At 50.0% G+C, this 21,576-nt stretch overlaps 1 protein-coding gene across 3 annotated transcripts in view; it reads left to right on the top strand.

Annotated features, from left to right (window-relative positions):
* ARHGAP39 (Rho GTPase activating protein 39) overlaps positions 1-21,576 on the top strand; it is a 218,779-nt gene that overhangs the window by 148,912 nt on the left and 48,291 nt on the right. For all 3 annotated transcript variants that reach the window (XM_079984210.1, XM_079984211.1, XM_079984209.1), the window contains exons 4-5: positions 6,860-8,246; positions 16,277-16,838. In XM_079984210.1, the coding sequence (XP_079840336.1) occupies positions 6,860-8,246; positions 16,277-16,838 (1,949 nt within the window). The remainder of the gene's footprint in view (positions 1-6,859; positions 8,247-16,276; positions 16,839-21,576) is intronic.

Genomic DNA, 21,576 nt, shown 5'->3' with positions numbered 1-21,576 from the left:
GAGGCAGCAGTGGTTCTGAATACCAGGGGAGAGGGCTCCTGTGTTCGAATCCTAATTGCCGGTTTCCCGTTGGGGACCTCGTTGTCCCCCGTGAGAACAAGATACAGTGGTACCTCGGGTTAAGTACTTAATTCGTTCCGGAGGTCCGTTCTTAACCTGAAACTGTTCTTAACCTGAAGCACCACTTTAGCTAATGGGGCCTCCTGCTGCTGCCCCTGCGCCACCGCTGCCCGATTTCTGTTCTCATCCTGAAGCAAAGTTCTTAACCTGAGGTACTATTTCTGGGTTAGCGGAGTGTGTAACCTGAAGCGTATGTAACACGAGGTACCACTGTACTGGACAGGGTGGGCTACTGGCCCGTTATGATGCACCCAGAGTGCTTCCATCCTCAACTTCAGTTTGTTAGGCCTCATCCAACCTGTTGCTGCCCTAAGTGAACAAGATCTGCAACTGCCTGTTGCGTATTTAATTTTATAGTGTGGCCCAGCATTGCGGGGCTCAGGGGACAGAGAGCCAGGTGAAGGTAAAGGGACCCCTGACCATTAGGTCCAGTCGTGGCCGACTCTGGGGTTGTGGCGCTCATCTCGCTTTACTGGCCGAGGGAGCCGGCGTACAGCTTCTGGGTCATGTGGCCAGCAGGACTAAGCCGCTTCTGGCGAACCAGAGCAGTGCACGGAAACACCGTTTACCTTCCCGCCGGAGTGGTACCTATTTATCTACTTGCACTTTGATGTGCTTTCGAACTGGTAGGTTGGCAGGAGCAGGGACTGAGCAACGGGAGCTCACCCCGTCACAGGGATTCGAACCGCCGACCTTCTGATCGGCAAGTCCTAGGCTCTGTGGTTTAGACTACAGCACCACCCACTTCCCTCATTTATGGACTTAATAGGTATCTAAAGCCATTTGCACATGTTGGCATGCAACCAGTCCGTGCAGTATGTAGGCACCCTATATATAAAGGTAAAGGGACCCCTGATAATTAAGTCCAGTCGCGAATGACTCTGGGGTTGCGGTGCTCATCTCGCTGAGGGGGCGGTTGTTTGTCCGCTTCTGCAGACAGTTTTTCCAGGTCATGTGGCCAGCATGACTAAGCCGCTTCTGGCGAACCAGAGCAGCGCACGGAAACGCCGTTTACCTTCCCACTGGAGTGGTACCTATTTATCTACTTGCACTTTGACGTGCTTTCGAACTGCTAGGTTGGCAGGAGCTGGGACCGAGCAACAGGAGCTCACCCCGTTGCGAGGATTCAAACCGCTGACCTTCTGATCGGCAAGTCCTAGGCTCTGTGGTTTAACCCACAGCGCCACCCACGTCCCGAGAGAGCCAGGTACGGGTGGCCAAAATTGAAAGGAGGCCCTGGACCCCTTTGGAAGGAAAGCGAGGGAACAGAAAATGAATGAATAAATGAATGCCTTGTTGCTGTTTCGAATCTTCCCGCTCCACCTGAAAAAATGTTCCGAGGAAAAGGTTTGTTTTGCTAAAGGAAACACTCCGATTATCACACCTAATGCATTTTGTGCATAATCGCTCTTAAGTGGAGGCAATGACGAAACGGCCTCAGCATTACAATTTAACCATTAAATCACTGCATTTATACCTTTAATATGGCATTCACTGCCGTGAGAAGAGGGCCCGCGGGAGCTGCGAGTCAAAGATTCGATTAGCGCTGGCAGTTGCCAAGTGTAACCAAAACTGCACACTTAGGATTTTGCTTAACCTTTGACAGCGGCAAGCACTTGGAGGCCGCCGTGGTTAAGCATTTCCTTAAACAATGGCTGCAAACTAAGTCGCCAGAGCACTCTTTTTTACGTGAACGCATATGCCTTTTAACAAGGCATTCTGTGTGTTGCATCGACACACACACGTTTTGTGGAGCATCGGTTCTGTTGTATCTTTGGAGTAAATCCTGTGTTTTGGAAGGGGAGGGCTGTAGCTCAGGGGCACTTGCAACCAGACCTTGCCCTCCACTGTCTCTGGCCACAGCAGGTTCTGCGCCCCATCACTTGGACTACTGCAATGCGCTCTACGTGGGGCTACCTTTGAAGGTGACCCGGAAACTGCAATTAATCCAGAATGCGGTAGCTAGACTGGTGACTGGGAGTAGCTGCCGGGACCACATAACACTGAGAGATCTGCGTTGGCTCCCAGTACGTTTCTGAGCACAATTCAAAGTGTTGGTGCTGACCATTAAAGCCCTAAATGGCCTCGATCCTGTATACCTGAAGGAGCGTCTCCACCCCCAACATCCAGCCCAGACACTGAGGTCCAGCTCTGACGGACTTCTGGCAGTTCCCTCATTGTGAAAAGTGAGGTTACAGGGAACCAGACAGAGGGCCTTCTCGGTAGTGGCGCCCACCCTGTGGAATGCCCTCCCATCAGATGTCAAGGAAATAAACAACTACCTGACATCTGAAGGCAGCCCACCTTAGGGAAGTTTTTAAAGTTTAATGCTGTATTGTTTTTAACACTTGATTGGGAGCCGCCCAGAGTGGCTGGGAAACTCAGCTAGATGGGCGGGGTATAAATAATAAATTATTATTATTATTATTATTATTATTATTATTATTATTATTGCCACCTGTGAGCTCTAGAAAGCCTCGGAGTTCTCTTGCCACGCGCAGAGGCTCCTTCGCAGACACACACTGATGGAAAGAAGCATCTTGTCCCAAGACAGAGAGTCCGAAAGCCACTCTTCCCAGAACTTTGGCAGGGCCATCCGAGCAAGTTAATGCCATGGCACGAAGATCACGAGATTATAATTATTTCTGCGCATGAAATATTAATCGGGAGCGGGAAGGAAAATCTCTGGTTCCACGGCAAACTCCAATTAAGTGTCAAGAGTTCCTCACTTGAGGAGATGCCGCTGGAATAGCAATGGTGAGTTGCTGATAGGAACCAGGGGCCAGAGTGTCAAGGGTGACTTTCCCCCTTTCTTCCTTTTAATATTATTTTCATTCCTGCTGAATGTGAGTTTTGCTGAACCTAAAAGTGCACAGACGGGGAATGTGGGTCTGCTTTCCTAAAGGTCAGGAGCCTTTCCGTATGCAGCTGTGGCGGGTGTCTTGCCAAATGCAAGGTGGTTCTTCTAAAATGAGATTCAGAAGTAATACAAAACACAAGTGGGCGAGAAGATTAAATATGTTCTTTTAAACAGCACATACATACCAAACATGCACTTCAATCTGCCACTTAGAAGCCCTCAAGAAGTGGAGAAGTGACTCCCCCAGGTAGCTTCAGTTTGCATGGCCCCACAGCCAGATCAGTCCGTGCACGAGCTTGCGTGGCATGTTCCTGCCTCCCCCCTCAGAAATAAAGACACGAGACACAAGAATTCGAGTTAATGGGTCAAATTAGGCCACAACTTTATTGATTACAGGAATTGGCTTAGGCATTGGTCCTATCAACTAACCAGCTTCAGCCCGCTTGCTTGAAGGGTTAACCACCAGTAGGGGGAGTCCCGCTGATGCACATCAACTAGGATCTCCCCTGGGGTCACCACTCGGGGGCGTGCCGTGGGCCCATACCTCCATAGGCTTAGGACAAGGCCACGCCCCCCGGAATCCTTTACCAGACTACCCTTTGATTTGGGGGAAGGTGATGGCGCTTCTTCCCCACTTTCATCTGCATAATAATACCCCTACCAATGCCTAACCGCACATACCGGGAGTTGTGACGGTTTGCTACGAGGTAGGCGAAAACCAAGTGGCTGGTGCCAATCTGCCAATTGGAAAAATTCCTACCAGGCCCCTTGACAGCGACCAACCGAAGTTCATAGCAACGTCAGAGAGCCTAGCCTAAAGGGTGGGAGGGGAGGGAAAACCTGAACAGCTGAGACTCGGGAAAGAGAGCGGTCCTCGGCCATGCCAGCCATAAATAGAGCCGCCCCGCCTCCCGGGCCAGCCGATTGGCTGGCTGGCTGGGTGACGCGTCCGAGGATTCCCCTGGTATCGTGAAGCCCGCAACCCCACCTCCTCCCTAGCTCAGAAGTGGCTTTCTCAGAAGTTTTGCCCACAGCCATCCGATTTATAGATAGCTAGATACATGCGGATTATTCATTAGTCACCCCCTGCCCATGCCTTCCCTTCTCAAAACAATGTCCAACATCCAAGAAGATACCCATCACTATCTCTTTCTCCTAACTGATTAGGACATTATAGGCTGCTCTCATGCCATCAAAGAACTTCAGAGACAAGGAGAGGAAGGAAGGAAGATGGCAACCATGTCAGATCACTGACTCCTCGATTACAATTTTTCTTCTGCATAGATTGCCCATACAGCGGGTGGCATGGCGTGTCCTCCTTCTCCTTCCATCAAAAGACTTTCCTGGCCAGGCTGGGATGAGCGAAGGAAGAGCAACCATGTTTGCCTCTGGCGAATGGTCCTTCCAGCAAATTCTGCATGCCTTGTACCATGTCCATCGGTCGTCTTAAGTTCCCTGGTACACGTTTGCAGGTTTGGGGCTGGAGAGGACAGGACTTTGCCATCATAAGTCCATGGGGACAGCTTTGACTCCTGGGCCTCAGAGCCTTCTTCAAGTATAGAAGAGGACAGATCAGTGTTTCGTTGGCCTCTGCACACGGCAGATCTTAGGCTCAGTCTGTGACATCTCCAGTCAAAAGGATCTCAGGCCTGGAAAATGTAGGGCAGGAGTAGCCAGCCTGGTTTGGACATGGCGCAGAACCCCATGAGCAAAAGGAACATGCATTGGCATCAGGGTTGGCTATCAAATGCATTCTCGGGTCTGCTGGAGATATGTGTCCAGGTAATTATATTAGGAAAGGTAAAGGTAAAGGGACCCCTGACCATTAGGTCCAGTCATGGCCGACTCTGGGGTTGCGGCGCTCATCTCATTTTATTGGCCGGCGTACAGCTTCCGGGTCATGTGGCCAGCATGACTAAGCCACTTCTGGCGAACCAGAGCAGCGCACGGAAACGCCGTTTACCTTCCCGCCGGACTGGTACCTATTTATCTACTTGCACTTCATGCTTTCGAACTGCTAGGTTGGCAGGAGCAGGGACCGAGCAATGGGAGCTCACCCCGTTGCGGGGATTCAAACCGCCGACCTTCAGATCAGCAAGCCCTAGGCTCTGTGGTTTAACCCACAGCGCCACCCGCATCCTGTTAGGAATGGTGGTGGTCCTTTATTACTAACCTTCGAATGGCCCATCTGGTGGAGATAAGCCCCTGGTGCTTTTCTGCCTTCAGTCTGGGTGAGTGGAAGTTCCTGCACCTGTTACCTGCATATTTGGCTGGAGGTAGACCAGAGATCTGATGGTATATCTCTACTCAGAGATTAGCAGATTAGCAAGGATCTCCCATCTCCCAAGATCCCATAAGCCTGACGTTTGCCCTGTCCTGCCATTGACCAACCTCACATTTACATCTCCGTAGCCACAGATCCCATCCACACACCAGTTGATTCCAGTTCCTTGATGCTTACTGTTTCTTCCATTTCCCTTTTCCCATTTGGGATGAGCGCTCAACTAATGTGGAGCATTGGTAGCAGTTTTGATTCAGGATGAATCATGGAACCCCTTGACCACTACAAGTGTTGCTTCCCCTGTAGATCTTGCAGATGCTTCAACATCTCACCAGATTGCCGTGTGCCAAGTTCTGAAAAGACCCTCAAAATAAGGATGCTCTGATCTGCACACACTGTAATATTGTGTGCCCCAAACAAAGCCCACTGTGTCCCTCTTAGCTTTGTGTATGTTCACTGGTGCTGTAAAAGAGTAAGAATATTTTCAGAACTTCTTGTCGCTGCTTGACTAAGCATTTTCCAGGGACTAACTTGGCTTTAAGATTCTGAAAAGTTCTGGTTTAAGAAGGTCTTATTTCTTGCCATATCTGAAAAACTCACTTGTTCTTTATGAGTTTCCAGGGGTAAAGCCAAACCTTCGGACTACGCAGCTACGTGGCGTTGGTTCACAACTTATACCAAAAGGCAAACTTTATAGCTGGCGTGTTATTGCAAAGTATGATATCTTGATTTGGTTGTAATCCAGAACTTATTACCGTCCACTCCGCTGTGCTTCTGTGGAACCAAAATCTTATTATTCATAACATTGCTTTTATCTCTCTGCCACAATCATTTCTCCACTCCACATCTCTTAAGTTGTGGACCATATGATTTGAAACCGGCAAGCCACTGTTTTTGTACCTCTCAAGCGTTTGCATTGTTATACCGTGTTTTTCGCTCCATAAGATGCACCTAGTTTTTAGAGGAGGAAAACAAGAAAAAAAAAGTATTCTGAACGAAATAGTGAGTGTATGATTTTTGTGTGATTTGACAGTGAGTTTAGGGTAGCCCAATGCAAAAATCCTGAGAATCCATGTGGATCCGTGCTTTGTAACCACGTTTTTGTGCCATTGCGGCCCCACGAAACAGTGGATGCGTGGGGTTTTTTGTGTGCAGGCTGTAGCCATGGATATGCTATGTGATCTGATGGTGAATTTGGGGTGACCCCGTGCAAAAATCCTGAGGATCCATGGGCTTTTACCTCCCTCCTCCCAGGCAGCCTCTTTTATTGCTAGCGTCCCTTATCTCCCTCCCCAATTGCTTGCTGATTAGTGGCTTTGTTTCAACACCCACTTCCCTCTTTTTCTTTTTCTTTTTTTAAAGAAGCATGATCTGCTTTTCGCCCCTGGGCAATTCGGCTCCAGGGAACACTCCATAAGACACACAGACATTTCCCTTTACTTTTTAGGAAGAGAAAAGTGTGTCTTATGGAGCGAAAAATACGGTAGGGAATGAAATACGTTATATATATGTGTGTGTGTGTAAAAATAAAAAGGTGCTTCTTGCATTGTTCCTGCTTCTGACGGCTGCCTTGTGTTCTGCCTCTCTCCGTGTCCCAGGGCATCATCTCTCCGGTGGAACACGGGGACCAAGGAGCGGATGCTCATCAAGGTGACGGACCGTGAGCCCAGCTTCCTCATGCACCAGGGCAACGGCTACACCCCCGACAACCAGCAGGGCACGCGGTCGCGCCGGCCCTCGGGCGGCCAGCCATCCCCCAACCTCCAGACTTTTGCCCCTGACTCGGACAACTCTGTCTTCTTCCCGGAGAGGAAGCAGTCGCCCTTTCTGAAGCGGGCCGAGCACGTCGGCAGCTGCTCCCCGCTGCTGGGGCGCGGCGACTCCTTCTGCTCCCCGCTCCAGGCCCAGCACCGCAAGCACTCCAGCGAGTCGCAGCCGTCATCTCCGCGCTATGCCTACGAGCCGCCCTTGTACGAGGAGCCACCCATGGAGTACCAGGCTCCAATCTACGACGAGCCGCCTGTGGACATGCAGTTTGAGGCCAGCGGGAGCTACAAGGCCGGCTCTCCGCAGAAGTCCCCGATCCGCAAGCCGCACCCTTTCCTGCAGTCGCCCAAGCAGGGCTCCAACTCCCCCTACCAGCAGCTGGTCCTGACCAAGCAGAAGGGGCCCGACCGCTTCATGAGCCTGGAGTACAGCCCCGCCGGCAAGGAGTACGTCCGGCAGCTGGTCTACGTCGAGCAGTCGGGCTCCAGCCCCAAGATGAAGACCGGCTTGCGGCACAAATACTCGCCAAACCCCATCGGCGGCTCCTACTCTCTCCAGCACAGCCCTTGCCTGGTGAGGGACCAGCGGCTGGAGGTCAAGTCCGGCGACTACAGCAGCATGGAAGGGGCGGACTTCCGGCACAGCCCACCCGTCTCGCAGGGGGACGACTCCATGTCATGGTCCAGCCAGCACAACACCATGTCCTCCACCGGCTACTCGCCCGGCACGCGCAAGAGGAAAAGCCGGAAGCCATCGCTCTCGTACGACCCCAACGCCTCCTCCACCGACGGCTCGGGCGAGCGGGAGGAAGGGCTGACGGAGGAGAGGGCGCCCTCAGGCTGCAGCCGCCCCCAGATGAACCGCATGGAGAGCCGCTCAGTGGAGGCTGAGTCGAACCGGGGCTTCCCCGAGCCCTTCCTAGCCCAGGCCCGGCTGGCGTGGGAGGCCCAGCAAGCCCACTACCACATGCGGCAGAGGAGCAGCTGGGACTCGCAGAAGGACGGCTCAGGCTATGAGAGTGACGGAGCGGTGCCTCTCCCCATGCCGGGGCCCGTGGTGCGGGCCTTCAGCGAGGACGAGGCGCTGGCCCAACAGGAGAACAAGCACTGGAAGCGCAACACCTTTGAGAAGCTCGGCTTCCCCCAGATCCTGCTGGAGAAGAGCGTGTCGGTGCAGACCAACCTGGCGTCGCCAGAGCCGTACCTGCATCCGTCCCAGGTAAGGTGCTGGTGCTTCAGGTGCCCCTTTCAGGAAGGGTCTGTCTTGGGAGCAATCGTCCCTCTGATGACGAGGGAGAGTAGGGAACATTTAAGAAGGACCTCTTTGGGGATCGGATTAGGGCTGTGGAACACAGGAATTGGTCTTTCACAGAGTCAGACTATTATTCCATTAGCTTAGTATAGTCTGTACTGACTGGCAGTGGCTGCCTCCAGGGTTTTGGGTAGGGGACGTTCCTGGCTGTACCTGGAGATGCCGGCAGGGATTGAATTTGGGATATGCTTTGCCCTTGTGCTCTAACCCTGATTTTGAAACTACTAAATTGGGCATCCTTGAACTAAGGCTATAGAAGAGTTGTTGTCTCCAGCCTGAGTTGTATTGGTATTGCTCGGTGTCCTTTGGGGGACGGGACACAGCTCAATGATAGGGCCTCTGCTTTGCATGCAGAGGGTCCCGGGTTCAATTCCTGGTGTCTCCAGGGATGCCTGAAACCCTGGAGAGCCACTGCGAATTGGTCTCGGCAATGCTGAGTTAGATGCATTGCAGGGGCCCTTGGGGGCCCTTCCATCTCTACAATTCTGTGGTTCTTTTGTATCACCAGGCAGCTTCCTGTGTCCTATGTCCAGCCCCTTTGGCTCCTGCCACTTCTGTGCATTCTTCGTCATCTTTGACCTTCACTTGCCAACAGTTGCAGCTTAATCCATTTCCTGTGCTGGCCTATGTCAATTTATCCATGATACCCGTAAACCAAACTGTTTCTCCAGCAGCACCAGAGCAATGAGAGCTGAGGGCCTGATCCACCAGGCTGTTCTTACGTCCTTAGGTTCTTCGCTAAAAAAACTGGAGACCTGCTTTCATTGATGCCTCTGGTTTACATTTCACAGGCTAGATAACCCTTGGGCTCCCGTCCACACTCTACAATTCTAGAATTCTGAGATGTTTGCTCTATTAAACCACCAAACCAACCAGTGTCTCTACTTCCCCTCTCCTCGAAGCCGCTTGGTCTTCCAGGAATCAGGAGATGATGCTGAGCTAAAGGCAAGGCTGGTGGAGGCAGCTGGTCTGTCCAGTCACCCCAGATGCTTTAAGACAGGTTGGAGATCTTGTGGCCCCCCAGATGTTGTTCAACAGCTGCACCCATCATTGTTGACCATGGGCAATCCCCCTGCCTGAGGGATGATGGGAGTTGGGTTTCCAGCAACAGGTGAGGTGCCACACAGTGCTCAGTCTGGCTTCACGGATATCTCTTAGGGTTGTTATTAAGCAAGTCAAAATTCTACCATTTGAAGGATTGACTTGGAGATCCTGGGTCACAGGGAGCTTAGGCTGGCCTCAACCAGATCCAGGGCTTTTTCGGCTGTGGCCCCGATCTGGTGGAACACTCTGTCCCAAGAGACTAGGGCCCTGTGGGACTTGACATCTTTCTGCAGGGCCTGCAAGACAGAGCTCTTCCACCAGGCCTTTGGCCAAGGCGCAGTCTGACTCCCTCCTTCGGTAATCCTCATAGAACTCTAGCCCAATGGTTGCCATTAATTTGATTCTGGTTTGATTTTAGAATGAATTGATTTTAGAATGCTGTGTTACTTTTATTGCTGTTAGCCGCTCTGAGCCCGGCTTCGGCTGGGGAGGGCGGGATATAAATAAAATTTTTATTATTATTATTATTATTATTATTATTATTATTATTATTATTGAGCCCCATAGCAGATTCTCCAGTGAGCTTGGAGATGCACCAAGTCCATCTGCCCAAACCCCAGCCAGTGTTTATCAGATGTTGCGCTCGTGTAAGGCTTTCTTAGCTGACATACAGAATAATAACAATTCAAATTGGGAAAGGACGGGCCTCTCAATGTTCTTTCCTCTGCGAAGAACGACGCTTTTGAATGCACGCCTCTCTCTTTCCTCCCCCCCCCTTTGATTTTCTTTTATTTCATTCTATAATAAGAGAGAGCAGCTATGGCAACAGATAAAAATTAAAAGATGGGAAGCACGACTGTGAGGTAGGGCTGCAGGATGATTAACCAAGCCAAGTGCGGCGCTTAAGCGAAGCTTGCCAGGGTATCAAAATCTTAGGTTTTGAACCGCGTCCTGGGCTTTTTCACTTCTGATCTTGGAAGCGCTGAGCAGCTGACATTTACACACACACACACGAAAAAATAGCTGGAAAGTATTTTGATTCTGGGAAATGAAAGGCTTTGTGTGAGTAACATAGTGGGGAGAGGATTTCAAAGAAACTCGGATGAGTCATACATTGAGCAGGCTGGTGCTCTGCGTTGCATCAAGGGGCCTGTTCCGATCTTCCTCTCTCCCTTTCTCTCCCTCTAATTCATAAAGGCACCCTGGAAGGGGCTTCTGAAATAAATTTCAATCTCTGTTTGTTCATTTGAATCTGCTCTTTTCTAAAGGGAGAGCATTCTCCTCTTCCTCTCTACGCCAAGCAATCCAAACCCTTGGGGGAAACGATTCTCTGCTCAGCAGCCTGGTGTTGCTGGGAGATGGAGATTCAGAAGAGGAAAGCCAAGCCGCAGAAATAGAGGGCTTGAAGCCCCCCCTGGCCTGTTTAACATGGGCTGTCAAATGTCATCCCAAGCAGGGAAGCTTCCTTCCTTGGCTGAGACTTCAAGGGATAAGGGGGCAGGGTTTGTAGTTCGGTATTTTGCATGCAGAAATATCCCCGCTTCTGTTCTTGCCACCTCCAATTGAAGGGACCTGGGAGGAAGTCATTCGGCAGATTCACTTTGGCTCAGGTCTCGGAAGACCAAAGCCCTTGGCCTTGGCCAAAGCCCTGGTGGAACAGCTCCGTTTTGCAGGCCCTGTGGAAAGATGTCAAGTCCCGCATGGCCCTAGTCTCTTGTGACAGAGCGTTCCACCAAATTGGAGCCACAGCCAAAAAGGCCCTGGCTCTGGTTGAGGCCAGCCCGACCTCCCTGTGTCCCGGGACCTCCAAGATGTTTTTGTTTGAAGAACGTAAGGTCCTCCGTGGGACATACCAGGAGAGGCGGTCCCGTAGGTACGTATCAGCATCCATCAGCATTTAGCAACCGCCAGCAGAATAAAAGAATCGTAGAGTCAGAAGGGGGTCCCAAGTGTCATCTAGCCCACCCCCCTGCCGCTTAACAGCCAGACCCACTGACCCCACTGCCGTAAGGGCATGAGATCAACCCAATCTACCCGCATGCCAAGTTGCTGATCAAGGTCAATGGATGGATGGTACCTGTTCTTGGCTGATTAGGGGGCAGGGAGATGGGAAGACAATTGTGATTCTTGCATTGCATTGGGAGGGTTGGTCTAGATGAGCCTTGGGTGTCCCTTCCAACTCTTAAGATTCTGTGAGAGCCATGGCAGATGCGGTGAGCCAGAGCTGAGCAGCTGATGACCCCTCCATCTTGTTTTTTTCCTTGCCCAGCTTCCAAGGAACGCATGCCATTTCCAATTTCCAGGAGCCATAAGAGCCCCTGCCCATTTTAGGACCCAAGGTGGCCTGGGGGACCTTCACCTCAATGCCCCTCTGCTTCTTCCCCGGCCCAAGGCTCTTGGGAAGCTCTTCAAAGCCCTTCCACCCAAGGGGGTCCGTGCATTTGTTTCTTGATGTCTAGATTACTGCAGTGCGCTCTGTGTGGGACTTCCCTTGCGCTTCATCCGAGAGCTGCAGCGCAAGGGCTGACAGGAGTGAGGCCTTGGGCACAGAACAGAGATCTGCCCTGGTTGCCAGTTACTGACGGGGGCAAGCCCAAGGTGTTACTATTAGCGTTCGAAGCCATTAACAACTTGAGACCAGTTTACCTGCAGGATCGATGGACAGAACTGGCACCGTTGCGGGCGCTGCATGACACCCGTTCCACGTTTGTAAGAATTCGATATTTTAGTGCAGCAGCACCTCTCCTTTGGAACTCCCTGCCGATTGATTCCAGGCGAGCACCCTGTACAGTAGTACCTTGGATCTCAAACGTCTTGGCTCCTGAACAATCGAAACCTGGAAGTGAGTGTTCCGGTTTTCGAACGTTCTTTTGGAAGCCGAACGTCCGGCGGGGCTCCCGCGGCTTCCAATTGGCTGCAGGAGCTTCCTGCAGCCAATCAGAAGCCGTGCTTTAGTTTCCGAATGTTTCGGAAGTCGAGCGGACTTCCAGAACGGATTCCATTCGACTTCCAAGGTACGACTGTACTCTTTTCAGTGCCTGCTAAAAACATCCTCATGTGGACAGGCTTAGTTAGAAAGCTGACGTGACTTTTTTTCTTGGTTCTTGGTCTATTGCTATTTTAACTTTCCATATGTCTTAAATCTATTTTTCTTAGCGGTGATTTCATTGCACTATCTTCTCTTTTTTTGTGTAAATCGCTTTGAGGTTTCTTGACAGTCGAGCAGAGTATAAATTTGATCAAGTTAAGGGGTGTTGGTTTTTCCCTATGTTCTCTGCTCCCCTCTTCCTTCTCCTCGCTCTCCCCAGAGTTTGGACTTCTCAGCTCACCACCCGTCTGTCTGCTTTTTTGCACAGCTATTTATGGCGCTCCAGGCCGATCCCAGCGCACGTGTGATTTATTATAAGCCGATTCCTGGTCTCTTTGCTCCCTTGCTTGGAGTCCAAGGCTGTTCTCAGCTTTAGGGATGAGTATGTTTGCGTGTCTTTGCTCCCAAGCACTCCCGGTGTTTGGAAACGATTTGCTACGCCCCAGATTCTTTGGGGCCTAAGTGGGAGCTTAGATGGCGACTTTAAAAGCCTTCAAATCTGGGTAATTAAAAATACCCCTGGCAAGGATTTGATTGCAATGATAATATAACAATATGCACATGTGTGTTAGTGGCGCAGTCAGTGACCCAGCGAGAGATTCTTGTCTTCTCCAGAGGATCTCACCTTTAGTTCCTGTGATCTAGGGAAAGGGAGAGTTTATTTAGGCCCTTGGAACTACAAGCTGCCTACACCAGCCTTTGCCAACCTGGTGCCCTCCAGATGTTTTGGGTGACGACGTACGGTGGCCCGAAACATCTGGAGGTTTTGCCAGGTTGGCAGAAGCTGGCAGAAGCGAAGTCCGGCCTAAACAAATTAGCAGAGGAGCTGAGTTGCTGCAAAACGCCACGGTTTGCTCTGCCACCTGTGAGCCTTTGCAATGAATATCTCCATGACAGCTACCATTGTTCAGAAAGCATCATTGGAGAAATGAGTATCTTGTTCGCTGAGGTTGTCTTTTCTTTTCGGAATTGCAATGGGGGCCAGGAGAAGTGTTTAACTCTCTCCATCCTGGCTGAGAAATGAATGTTAGTGGAGCAGAATGGAAGGGAAGTCCTATAAGAAGGTATTTAGGCTTTCCTCAGGGATGTTGTACACACGGAGCGCCAGGCAGAAAGGTTCAGCCTCAGTTTCCCTGGAATCTTAGGCAGGAATCTGTCCCCAAGCTATTACTCAGCTGTTACTTTTCTAGGTGCAAATAAGAGATTTGTCCCCCAAGTTCTGACTCTTTCCCTCCGAGGGCTATCAATTAACCAGCTCTAACTATGGGCCCGGACCACAAAATATGGTTAATAAATAGAGGGGGAGATGATTCCAATGTCGGCCAAATTTGTGGGAAAGTGACGTCATTGGTGGGACTGTTCTGCAAAACAGGCCCTAGATCAGCCTTTTTCAACCTGTGGGTCCCCAGATGTTGTTGAACTACGACTCCCATCACCCCTAGCTAGCAAGTCCAGAGCTCAGGGATGATGGGAGTTGTAGTCCAACAACATCTGGGGACCCACAGGTTGAGAACCACTGTAACTGGCCAAGAGGGGTGGGAAGTTGGGAGGGTTTCAACTCCGGGGCAGGTAATAATAATAATAATAATAATAATAATAATAATAATAATAAATTTATTTATTTATTTATTTATTTATTTATTTATACATACATACATACATACATACATACATACATACATACATACATACCCCAGCCACTCTGGGCGGCTCCCAACAGAATATCAAAAACACGATAAAACATCAAACATTAAAAACTTCCCTATACAGGGCTGCCTTCAGATGTCTTCTAAAAGTCTGGTAGTTGTTCTTCTCTTTGACATCTGATGGGAGGGCATTCCACAGGGCAGGAGCCACCACCGAGAAGGCCCTCTGCCTGGTTCCCTGTAACTTGGCTTTTCACAGGGAGGGAACCGCCAGAAGGCCCTCGGCACTGGACCTCGGTGTCTGGGCTGAATGATGGGTGCTGGTCACTTACTTATTTACTTTATTTCATAAAATTTATATGCCACTCGGTGGTAAACAACAGCAACAACCTCAAAGCGGTTTGTGGAAAAGATAAAACAATAAAGTCACCCAAAAGGAAATTGCTATCGAAAAGTTAAAATAACAGACTAAAAACAGATTAAAACTCGCAACAGCTTTCTTAACATCTGGGGAGGCCTTTATGAACAAAACCATTTTTAGCAGGCACCAGAAAAAATATAGTGATATCGTAGAATTGTTGAGTTGCAAAGGGACCTCGAGGGTCATCTAGTCCAGCCCCCGCCAATTCAGGAATCTCAGCTAAATCATCCATGACAAATGGCCATCAAACCTCCAAGGCAGGAGAGGCCACCCTCTCCCAAGGGAGAAAGTTCCACAGCGGGAGCAGCTCTTACTATTATCAATCAGCAGGGAGTTCCAAAGTGTGGGTGCTGCCATACTAAGAGATCGAATTATTACAAATGCAGAACGAGTATTATGTGGCGCCTGCAGCAGTGGCATCTCTGCTGATCGAAGCGGTCCAGTGGGTGTATATTGGGGGCCATCTCACGGGAGGGGAGGGTTCCTCCTGTGTGCAGTACAGGGGGTTGGCCTAGATGACCTTTGGTGGACCCCTTCCAGCTCTGCAATTGAATGGCATCCAGCAAGGGTGGATTTGATTTAATTTAAATTACAATTTAAATCACTAGTCCTTAAGACTTGATTTAAATCATTTTTTTTACAGAAGGACTCTTTCTTGCTGGTATAATCTTAATATTTACAACCCGATGAAGGTTTCATTTTTGGTATAATAATTTTTCAGAGTAGTTATGCCAAAAATCATGATTTGGTTAAACTATTAGAAATACACAGACAGATAATTATGAAATTATTGTGAGGTTTAATAAGTTAACTGTTTATATTTGGGCAACTTTTCTGCTGTACTTCATTGGAAGGAGAAAAATAACCATTTCCTTAATAACAATTTAAACAATTTATCTAACTAAAGCAATAACATTATAGCATATGTATCCATGTTTGTAAACTGATGTGATTAAACATTAAAAAAACCCAAAAACTTAGACTGAGTTTTAGCACACATGAAAAACTTAAAGCAAATCCTTATTTCCTGATAAATAGCCTTTGGACTAAGGGACGTGGGTGGCGCTGTGGGTTAAACCACAGACCCTAGGACTTGCCAATCTGAAGGTCAGTGGTTCGAATCCCCGTGACGGGGTGAGCTCCTGTTGCTCAGTCTCTGCTCCTGCCAACCTAGCAGTTTGAAAGCACATCAAAGTGCAAGTAAATAAATAGGTACTTCTCTGGCGGGAAGGTAAATGGCGTTTCCGTGCGCTGCTCTGCTTCGCCAGAAGCGGCTTAGTCATGCTGGCCACATGACCTGGAAGCTGTATGCCGGCTCCCTCGGCCAATAAAGCGAGATGAGCACCGCAATCCCAGAGTCGGCCACGACTGGACCTAGTGGTCAGGGGTCCCCTTACCTTTACCTTTATCCATGTTTGTTAACTGATGTGGTTAAACATTTAAAAAAACAAAAACTTTTTTTTTGGCACACATGAAAAACTTAAAACAAATCCTTATGTCCCAGTGAATAGCCTTTGGTCTATAATGTCACTTAAAATAGAAAACTACCTTTAGAAAGAAATTTTCCTCCAAAAGCATTTTATTTTGAAAATCCGATTTTAAAAATCTGATTTAAATGATAATAATAAAATCTTGATTTTTAAAATAATCATTGATTTTTATCCACCCTGGACTATGTAGGCAGGTTGCCCTGCCCGCCTCTTCACTCTTGCCTTGTCTCTCTGTCCCCCCCTTCCAGTCGGAGGACCTGGGTGCCTGCGCACAGTTTGAGAGCAGCCGCCAGAACCGGAACATGATGCCTAGCACCAGCTGTGTCTTCCCCACCTTCAACCTGCGAAAGCCTTCCTCAGAGACGGACATCGAGAACTGGGCCTCCAAGCACTTCAACAAGCACACGCAGGGCCTCTTCCGCCGCAAAGTCTCCATCGCCAACATGCTGGCCTGGAGCAGCGAGTCCATCAAGAAGCCCATGATCATGACCACCGACCGCAACGTCAAGAAGGAAGCGTGCGAGATCTTCAAGCTCATCCAGATGTATATGGGGGACCGGAGGGCCAAGGCGGACCAGCTCAACGTGGCCCTGGAGATCGCCACCAAGGGCTGGAGCATGCAGGGTCTCCGGGACGAACTCTACATCCAGCTGTGCCGTCAGACCACGGAGAACTTCCGCTACGAGAGCCTTGCCCGGGGCTGGGAGCTCATGTCCATCTGCCTGGCTTTCTTCCCTCCCACGCCCAAGTTCCACTCCTACCTGGAAGGGTACATCTACAGGCACATGGATCCGGTGAACGACACGAAAGGTAAGGCAGCGAGGAAGGGGAAGGGGACACCTGGTCAGCTCAAGGTATTAGGAAACGTTGGCTGCCCTATTCCGAGGCCCAGCAAAATACAGCATGAGATCCGGCACGAAACGAGTTTGGTGGCTCTTGAGCTAGACATTGCTTGCGCACGGGGAACACACAAAGCACGAGGGTTTCTTTCTTTCTTTTCAGCTTTCCCCCGATAATATCGGCCAAGTAAAATAACCCGAAAGGGTAAGGGCTGGAATAGTTGCTTCGTTTCTGTAAAACAGCCACCTTCTATAAAACACCGTTAATGACAAAAAATAGGCCGAGCAGCACAACTGCAAGAAGTTCCTGCCCCCACCAGCGTGGCGAGTTCCTGCCCCCCCCAGTGGAAATAAAGACACATTACACAATTATTTAAGGTCAATGGGCTAAATATGGCCACAACTTTATTGGTTACAGGTGCGGTATTGGTTTAGGCATTGGTCCTAACCGACTATCCGGTATTGGTTTAGGCATTGGTCCTAACCGACTATCCGGCTTCAGGCGTCCACTTGAAGTCCGGGAAGGGTTAACCACCAGTAGGGGGAATCCTGCTGATGCACATCAACTAGGGACTCCCCCGGGGTCACCGCTAGGGGGCGTGCCTTAGGCCCTCACCTCCATTGGCTTTGGACAGGGCCACGCCCCCCGGAATCCTTTACTGGACTACCCTTCAATATGTGGGGCAGGTGATGGCGCTTCCTCCCCTCTTCCATCTACAGAACGATACCAATGCCTAACCGCCAATACCAAGAAAGTTGTGATGATTTGCTACGAGGTAGGTGAAAACCAAGTGGCTGGTGCCAATTTGCCAAGTGGAAAAAAATCCTACCAGGCCCCTCAATGGCGACCAACCAAGCAAGGTCCATAGCAAGGTCAAGGAACGAAAACCTTATAGGGTGGGAAGCTGAGAAAAGCAGGAGCAGTTGGAGGCGGCAAAAGAGGGAGATCCCCGGTCACTCCTGCCTTAAATAGGGCAGGCCACGCCCCCTGAGCCAGCCGATTGGCTGTCCAGGGGGTGACGCGGTGGGGGACTCCCTCAATTGCGTGGAGGCTGAGAGCCCACCGCCGCGCACATGGTGGGGGCCTGACGCCCGCAGCACCACCTCCTTTGTAGGCGGAAGTGGCTTTATGAAATTTCACAAAGCGACACAGCACTCATAATCCGCCAAACAATGTTAGCAACATTAGCAAGCTTCGCAATGAAAAACAAGCAGAGCACCGTTGAATTTTGATGGTGCCCTTGCGCTGTGGGGGGTTTCCGGACAGGTTTTGTCTTGGTAGATTTAAGGTCTGGTTGGAAGAAATGACATCACTGCCCCTGAGTGGGCATTTGGGAGCCCCTGAGTCAAAAGCGAAGACCAAGGAGGGTGGGGCTCTCCCCCTCCCGGCCACCTTCCCTTGGAAACGTCAGCTGCTGCCTCTTTTGCAAACTTGCGTTTCACCCTCATCCTTCTAAACTGCGTCATTTCCCTATAAATGTCAGCTGCAATATGGCAGTCCTTGAATCATCAGTGATCTCCCCCCCCCCTTTTGCAATTGGGCTCTGCAGTTAAAGCTGGTAATTGGCTATCCTAGGCTCTGTTAACACACGGTTGTTATTCTAAATCATTAAGCAGCAAACCGCATCCCGGCTCCCCACCGAAGGCCCTCCCTCAGCTAATGTTCTCCGCCTGATGAGCAGCAGGAGGGAAATGATTTTATTAACGAGATGTAGAAATGCATTGCTCCCTTGCCTTTTGCCCTGTATCCCTTGGAGACAGTCTCCTTTGGACCGAACAGGATGCACGACCTCCACACGGCCCCTTTCGGCAGTTCAGCGTGCAGGAAGCAAGTCCAGCCCAAAACTTGCTTTTTTTTTACGCTGCTGCCTTCGGCTCCACTTGAGGACAGCAAGTCCCTAGTCCTCATTGTCTTGCAGAAGGCGGGCTTCGTAAAAAACGCAGGAAGAAACGGCAGTGGGGAAAGCGGGATAGCTCAGTCCTGGAACCTCTGGCTTTGCATGCAGGAGGTCTAGAAATGCAATTATTGGCCTGGCCAATTGGAAGGAATCTTGGTTAGCAAGGCTGGTCTGTGAAGCATCAGGACTGGAGAGCGGCCATCAGTCTGGACTGTTTGCAAAAAGGCCTTGGAGCTAAAAGCAGTGTGGCAAGAGAGAAGGGATAGCAGCTGACAGGGATTCTTCAGCTGAGATTCCTGCATTGCAGGGGGTTCGACTAGATGATCCGTGGATCCCTCCCAACTCTACAATTCCACGATTCTTTGAATGGTTGGCTGGGAAAGGGCAGCCCAAACGATCAAGGGTTTGGAGCAGCTCCCCATTTGAGGAGACATCTAAAACATTTGGGGCTTTAAAGTTTAGAATGATGGTTCCCAAATAGCCTTAGAATCATAGAATAGAATCATAGAATCCTAGAGTTGGAAGAGACCACAAGGGCCATCGAGTCCAACCCCCTGCCAAGCAGGAAACACCATCAGAGCACTCCTGACATATGCTTGTCAAGCCTCTGCTTAAAGACCTCCAAAGAAGGAGACTCCACCACACTCCTTGGCAGCAAATTCCACTGTTGAACAGCTCTTACTGTCAGGAAGTTCTTCCTAATGTTTAGGTGGAATCTTCTTTCTTGTAGTTTGGATCCATTGCTCCGTGTCCGCTTCTCTGGAGCAGCAGAAAACAACCTTTCTCCCTCCACTATGTGACATCCTTTTATATATTTGAACATGGCTATCATATCACCCCTTAACCTCCTCTTGCCACACCCCACATCCCCGCCAGACAACTTATAAATCGCTGAGGGTCTTAATGACCACTTAATCATTTTTCTGCTGGTTGTAGCAACCCTGAAGCAGCCTTCAGATGTCTTCTAAAAGTCAGGTGCAGTGGATCCTTGGGTTGCGAACGTGATCCGTGCGGGATGCATGTTCGCAACCTGCAGTGTTCGCAACCCACAGAGGTGTCTGCGCACGCACGGGTTGCGATTTGGCGCTTCTGCGCATGTGCAAAGCATGATTTAGCACTTCTGCACATGTGCGACTGCTGAAACCCAGAAGTAACCTGTTCCGGTACTTCTGGGTTTCGGCGGTCCGTAACCCAAAATAACACAACCTGAAGCTTCTGTAACTTGAGGTAAGACTGTAGTTGTTTATTTCCTTGACATCTGAGGGCATTCCACAGGAAGGGCGCCACTACCGAGAAGGCTCACTGCCTGGTTCCGTGTAGCTTTACGCCAGGAGGCCCTTGGAGCTGGACCTCAGTGTCCGGGCAGAACGATGGAGATGGAGACGTTCCTTCAGGTCTACTGGGCCAAGGCCGTTTAGGGCTTTCAAGGTCAGCACCAACACTTTGAATTGTGCCCAGAAACGTACTGGGAGCCAGTGTAGGTCTATCAAGACCGGTGTTATGTGGTCTCGGCGGCCGCTCCCAATCACCAGTCTAGCTGCCGCATTCTGGATTAATTGCAGTTTCCAGGTCACCTTCAAAGGTAGTCCCATGTAGAGTGCATTGCAGTAGCCCAAGCGGGAGATAACCACAGCATGCACCACTCTGGCCAAACAGGGCACAGGTGGGCAGGGTTTCAGCCTGCCTTGCTGGCTTTTAAAATTTGACATGGAAACAGAAGAGCAGTAATTAGGCGTGATAATTGAATACAACCTCCAGCTTCAGAGGCAATGCACCTCGGGCTGCCCGCTGATGGAGAGCAAGCAACAAGGGAAGGCCATTGTCTCCTTGCCCCACTTAAGGGACACCCAGAGGCATCTGTCTGGCCCCTTTGGGAAATGACATTGCTGAAGAGACAGCGATTCCCGCCAGCAAAATCCCGTTTCTCCTGGCTGGTCTTGACTGGTTGGGAGGAGCATGGATCCACAATGCAGCTGTTCACCCTCTGCTTAGGGTACCAATCCATGCCAACTGGCCAAGGCTGAGCCTCCTATAACCTGCGATGTTGCTGGTTCTGCAATTCTGTCTGAGCGTGCTTGATTTCACCTGCAAACCCATTTCAGCAGGCAAACCCATTTCAGCAGGCAGGGCTTATTGTGGGATATCAGTAACTATCGGTCATGTTGAGTAGATTGGCCTAAGGGGCACTCCTCCTTTCTTTCTTTCCTTCCGCCCACACATGACCCGGATTTCAAAGCCGGTTGCCGTGCCGATAATTACCATTGAGAATTTGCTATGCATGCAACGGCCCCCTCTCTGGTTTGCAAATTAGCCCGGAGCAGGAAGAGTGCTGATTGGTCGAGCGGCTGTGATGCCGCCAGCACAAAGTCGTGTCATCCTCGTGCAATAGGGGGGTAACAGTGGGATTCTCTGTCTTTTCCTCTCTCTCAAGTATGAATCTGGGGGCACAGAGTGAATAATGGGGAAAGGGCTTTTCGCTCGCTTTATCCAGGGGAGTGGAATGGTTTCAAAAGGGGAACACTCATGATGGTAATAATAATAATAATAATAATAATAATAATAATAATAATAATAATATATTATTTATACCCCGCCCATCTGGCTGGGTTTCTCCAGCCACTCTGGGCGGCTTCCAAAAGAACACAAAGATACAATAACCTATTAAACATTAAAAGCTTCCCTAAACAGGGCTGCCTTTAGATATCTTCTAAAAGTTTGTTAGTTGTTTATTTCCTTGACATCTGGTGGGAGGGCGTTCCGCAGGGCGGGTGCCACTACCAAGAAGGCCCTCTGCCTGGTTCCCTGTAACTT

This window comes from Podarcis cretensis (assembly GCF_951804945.1).
Source record: "Podarcis cretensis genome assembly, chromosome: 7".
Lineage (NCBI taxonomy): Eukaryota > Metazoa > Chordata > Lepidosauria > Squamata > Lacertidae > Podarcis > Podarcis cretensis.
This window is presented reverse-complemented; position numbering and strand designations above follow the sequence as displayed.